The 4,925-nt window shown below is 53.1% G+C and overlaps 1 protein-coding gene across 3 annotated transcripts; it reads left to right on the top strand.

Moving 5' to 3' along the window:
• Positions 1-1,236: 1,236 nt before the first annotated feature.
• On the top strand, positions 1,237-4,716 carry LOC608848 (T-cell surface glycoprotein CD1a). Of its 3 annotated transcripts, none has more exons than XM_038586403.1 (6): positions 1,237-1,509; positions 1,904-2,170; positions 2,859-3,137; positions 3,335-3,613; positions 3,947-4,037; positions 4,181-4,716. In XM_038586403.1, exons 1-6 carry the CDS (start codon positions 1,464-1,466, stop codon positions 4,275-4,277), a joined length of 1,059 nt encoding a protein of 352 aa, XP_038442331.1. In that variant the 5' UTR covers positions 1,237-1,463; the 3' UTR covers positions 4,278-4,716. The 3 variants fall into 3 exon arrangements, with proteins under 3 accessions (XP_038442331.1, XP_038442332.1, XP_038442330.1); XM_038586404.1 differs by having other exon boundaries at positions 1,240-1,466; positions 3,335-3,478; XM_038586402.1 differs by having other exon boundaries at positions 1,243-1,466.
• The last annotated feature ends 209 nt before the right edge of the window (positions 4,717-4,925 follow it).

Genomic DNA, 4,925 nt, shown 5'->3' with positions numbered 1-4,925 from the left:
ATGGGATGGGTAAAAAAACAAGACCCATCTACATGCAAAACCTAGAAAAGATTCATCTCAGACCTAAAGACACGTGCAGATAGAAAGTGAACGGATGGAGAAGCATTTATCAAGCAAATGGGCAGCCGGGGCAGCAATACTTGTATTGGACAAAATGGACTTTAAAGAAAGACTTTAGCAAGAGACAAAGAAGGGCACTATGAGACGGTTCAGGGACGATCAAGAGTGCCTGGGTGGCTCAGTGGGTTAGGCGTCTACCTTTGGTTCAGGTCATGATCCTGAGTCCCAGAATTGAGCCCTGCTCAGCAGGGAGCAGGCTTCTCCCCTCCCCCCACCTTGCTCATGCTCTGTTTCTCTCACGTGTGCAAAGTCCTGTGGTCTCTATGATGCCTATTGGTTCCTCACTAAGAATAATGGAGGACTGGGGGTTGCTGAGACTCTTACACAGGCAATCATGGGGGAATCTGGACAAGCAAACAGAGCGACTGTTAAGAAGAAATCCCAGCCTCAGATGGGTGACAGTGTCTGGTCAGACCAAGTCCCCAAACTTTGCTTATTCCCTAACCAACTGCAGTTCCCACCTCCCCCAGAAATAAGTTCCCACCGGCCCCATCCATTAGTGAGGGATTCTCTGGTTTGGCCCAGGGAGGTTCTCTGTCACATGTGCTCTCTCCATCCCCTCGGAGGGGAGGTCATCCGCATGGTTAGACCCCCTGCTCTCCCCGTTAAGGGTAAGGGACCTTCCCTGAAACACTCCTTTCTCTTCATTTCTCTTCATTTGCCAACTTCCTTCCTATGAAACCCTCCATTTGCACCACTGCTCAGAGCTCCCCTTACCTGCCAGGTGGGAGGCTGCCCCATTCTTGAATCACTTAATAAAACCAGGTGGATATTCAGATTTTCCTGGCTGATTAGTTTTTTACTACAAGCAGTGAGAAGTCAAAGATGTGAAGGAACTGGGGTGGGGGTGGGACGGGAAAGGAAATACCTGGCGGCGGGGGGTGTCACAGGGCAGGAGGGACAGAGGGACAGCAGGTCCAGGGCTGGTGCTGGGAGCTGGGTGTTTTCCTGGGTTACTGTCTGGGTGAGAAGAAAGGGCTGAGAGGTGGGGCCACTATTCCAGGCCACACAGGACTTGTTCTGTAGCATCCGAATGAGGGGGCGGGGGCGGGATGGACGCTGGTGACAGGGAGAAGCTGGAGGCCAAGGGCAGGCAGAGCAGGAGGGGAAGTGAGACTGAGTAGGTGTCCAGGGCTGAGGGAGGAGCACATTTGCATTGTGGCAGAGACTCAGGGAAGGGTTGTGTGTGGAGAGGAAGTCAGAGGAGAGGGGCTGGGAGGGGGTCGGTGTGTGAGGACAGACGTCAAAGAGCCACTTTGCAAGAGAAAGAACATCTGCAAACACGATGCTCTTCCTGCAACTTGTGCTGTTGGCGGTTCTCCTCCCGGAGGGTGACAGCGAAGATGGTGAGAGCTCGGGTCCTGTCTAATGGCTACAGGACCAGAGAGTGTGAGTGTGTGTGTGTGTGTGTGTGATTCTGAGTCTGTATACTTGTGTGTATGTGTTTCTTTGTAGGTTCTTTTGTGTTAGTGTGTTTGTGCATATGTCCTTCTGTGCAATTGTCCCTGTGTGTGTGCACGGGTGGTATGGGTGTGTGGGTTCCCCAGCACATACCTGAGCAGGGAGAGAGTCAGCCTGCTTCCTTCCCGAGCATCCCCGGCCCCAGGGCCCTGTGCTCTCCTGAAGGATGGGTGCGAGGCTCAGGCTCTGGGGCAGCACGTGTCTCCTGAGACGCCTATGGCTTCTCTGTCCTCCAGATTCTGGGTCCGGTCCCGGCCCCGTAGTCTCCACTCCCTCTCTTCCCAATGTCCTCTTCCTCATTCTATCTGTCCTTTTCCCACAGATTCCCAAGAACCAGTCTCCTTCCGAGTCATTAGAACCTCATCCCTCTACAACCGTTCCTGGACACAAAATCAAGGCTCAGTTTGGCTGGATGATGTGCAGATTCATGCCTGGGACAACAAGAATCGAACTTTCGTTTTCCGGTGGCCTTGGGCCCAGGGAGACTTAAGCAACGAAGAGCGGATGGAAGCAGATCAGTTATTCTATTCAAACTATATTTTTTATAATCTGGTTTACCATGACCATGTCAGCCAATGGCAGCTTGAATGTGAGTTCAGGTACCTAAGAGAAGGTGGGAAGGAGGTGGCAGATGTATGTGTGTCTGTCCTTGGATCCTTCTTCCTCCAGGAAAGAGGCTCCATTGGCTTCTAAACCTCATGTGTCCCCATCACGAAGCTGAATCCCACCAGTGTGGGCAGAGGGTGGAGCCAGACCCCGATTGTTGAAAAGCTTCACATCTTCTGCTCCATCCCGCTCCTCTCATTGGCCACAGGCTGGGCTCTCCCGTCCCACTAGTTCTCCCACGACCACCCCTTTCCCTGGCCTCCAACCAGGCAGCTCTGGTCCTCGCTCTGTGACTGACTCCTTGATCTGTGTGCTTTTCTCCCCATCCTACCCCAGCAGCGATGTCTGTCTATGTGACCCTGTCACCCCCTGTGCTCCCTTCACCCTCGGTTGTCTCTAGCCCAGCTCTCCCGCCAAGCCCTTCCTTTTTTTATGCCCACATCCTTCATGTTTCTCCTCCAACTTTTGCTCCTTCCTCTATCAATCAGCTCTTCCTCTGCTTCCAGCGACCACCACTTCCCCTTTGTGTGAGGCTCCCCTCAAGCCAAACTGTGCTCCATTCCATTCAATCCCCTGAACTTCTCCCTCTACTTCCGCCGTCCATGACTTCCATTCATGTCATTTCATCTCTTTATTTCCCCCTCTCCTGTAACTCAGTCATTTCTCCCCAGATCCCTTTCAGGTACAGATGGAAATAGGCTGTGAGCTGCGCATTGGAGAACCTTTCTCAGGATTCATGAGGTATGCTTATCAAGGTACAGACCTTATACACTTCCAGAACACGTCATGGAGGCCATCTCCAAAGGGAGGAAGTAGGGCTCAACAGGCCTCCAGCGTATTCAATCAATACCATGAAGACAATGAATTCACACATGAGCTCATCACTGGCTACTGTCCGCGTTACGTCTTGAGTCTTCTTGATGTGGGGAAGGCGGATCTCCAGCGACAAGGTCAGTCCTGCTCCCTCCCTCCAAGCTTTCTGCATCCTGCGCTCAGAAATCTGCACGATGCCCTCAAATTCAGGGTAAGAGAGAGTCAGGAGGGAGAGGGGTGATGGTGATGGGCTTCAAGAGGCGGAAAGGTGTGTCTGTCTAAGGTGATGTGAGCACCTCCCCTCAGTCTGTGAATCCCTGTCATGTCTCCGCAGTGAGGCCCGAGGCCTGGCTGTCCGCTGGACCCAGCCCTGGGCCTGGCCGTCTGCAGCTGGTGTGCCACGTCTCCGGCTTCTACCCCAAGCCTGTGCAGGTGACGTGGATGCGGGGCGAGCAGGAGCAACAGGGCACCCAGCGAGGTGACGTCCTGCCCCATGCTGATGGGACATGGTACCTTCAGGTGTCCTTGGATGTGAAAGCCAAGGAGGCAGCTGGCCTGTCCTGCCGTGTGAGACACAGCAGTCTAGGAGGCCAGGACATGGTCCTCCACTGGGGTGAGGAAGAGCTGGGGCCTGGTTGGGCAACATGGTAAATGGTCATCCATCAGAGCTGGGAGCCTGATGAAACTTTTGGGAATCTAGGGACTCTAGAGCAAAAAGAAGACAATATTAGTAACCGAAAAAATGGAAGAGCTGTGGGGAGGGTCCTGCAGATGTGGGAGGATGCAGAGGGTTAGGTGGAGTGTCCGTCTCTGAGGAGGGATGGGAGAAGTGAAAGGAGGAAGGGCGGTCAGTCAGGGAGAGGGTGACAGGGGCAGAAAGGTCGTGGGAGGTGCAGTTCAACCCGGGGTGGACGGGAAATGACACCCTCTGTGCCCAACCCCACAGAGCAGCCCCACTCCGTGGGCTTGGTCTTCCTGGTGGTGATCGTGCCCCTGGTGCTCCTGGCAGGCCTGGCGTGGTGGCTCTGGAAGCGCTGGTGAGTCTCTGGAGCCCCCTTCCTGCTCTTTCCCACGTGTCTCCCCACCTTTCCGTGTGTCCTCAGCCCTCCTGCGGCCCGTGCCCTCCCCCCTGCAGCCTCCCCTCCACCTGCTGCAGGGGGCCTCCTCCTTGTTCCTCCAGGAAAGCCCACTGGAGACCTCAGTGCATGGACTTCCCTTCGGAGCAGGAACCCAGCAGCCCAAGCTCCAGCACTTACCTAAACCCAGCTCAGCACTGACGTCCTGGCCACTCCCTGTGGCCAACTCTTCCTTAGTCCTCCTTATTGACCTGTTCTCAGTGTCAGCTCAGTGTGATTTAATGGAATTTCCTGTGCTGATTGGTTCAGTATCTTAAGTCTGAAAATTTAACTCCGTGTAAATGACGTCCCAACAACCTCTATCCATTACAGGCATCGTAAGTCCCTCCCTCCAGTGGGCCCTCCCTCAGTCAGAAGTGGAGGCAGTCTACATGGTGATAATTTCCACCACTTTAACCTGCATTTTGACAATTTTATTCCTGACCCCCAGGCCTTGCTGCCCCCATTGTGTCCCTTCCCTTCTAATTATTGGATGTTTGACAGCAAAGTCCATGTCTTTTTAGTATTTGTATTCTTGGCAAAGAGAGTCCCTTGTATGGAATATGTCCCCAATAAAATTATGTGTTGAATTTGTTCTAAATTCATAGTTTTTTTTTCTTTTTCTTTTGCTTCCTGACATGGTCGTAGTAGTGGAAATGTTTCATGCCTTTTTTTGTTAATCGTCTTGTCACCTGGCCAAGGGAGTTCATACTTTCTCTGTACCCATTGACTTCTCCAGGGCCTTAGGCTGAATCAAGTTTGCCTGGGAGGGTGTCTATTATTTAACCACAGACACCCATTGGACTGGAC

Source organism: Canis lupus, chromosome 38 (genome assembly GCF_011100685.1).
Source record: "Canis lupus familiaris isolate Mischka breed German Shepherd chromosome 38, alternate assembly UU_Cfam_GSD_1.0, whole genome shotgun sequence".
NCBI lineage: Eukaryota > Metazoa > Chordata > Mammalia > Carnivora > Canidae > Canis > Canis lupus.
Note: the sequence above shows the minus strand (reverse complement) of the source record. Positions and strands in the feature narration are given on the sequence as shown.

Coding starts and splice junctions, on each gene's coding strand:
- LOC608848 (XM_038586402.1), top strand. CDS start 1,406: ATGCTCTTCCTGCAACTTGTGCTGTTGGCGGTTCTCCTCCCGGAGGGT. Junction 2,171..2,858: donor CAGCCAATGGCAGCTTGAAT/GTGAGTTCAGGT, acceptor ATTTCTCCCCAG/ATCCCTTTCAGGTACAGATG. Junction 4,038..4,180: donor TGGTGGCTCTGGAAGCGCTG/GTGAGTCTCTGG, acceptor TTGTTCCTCCAG/GAAAGCCCACTGGAGACCTC.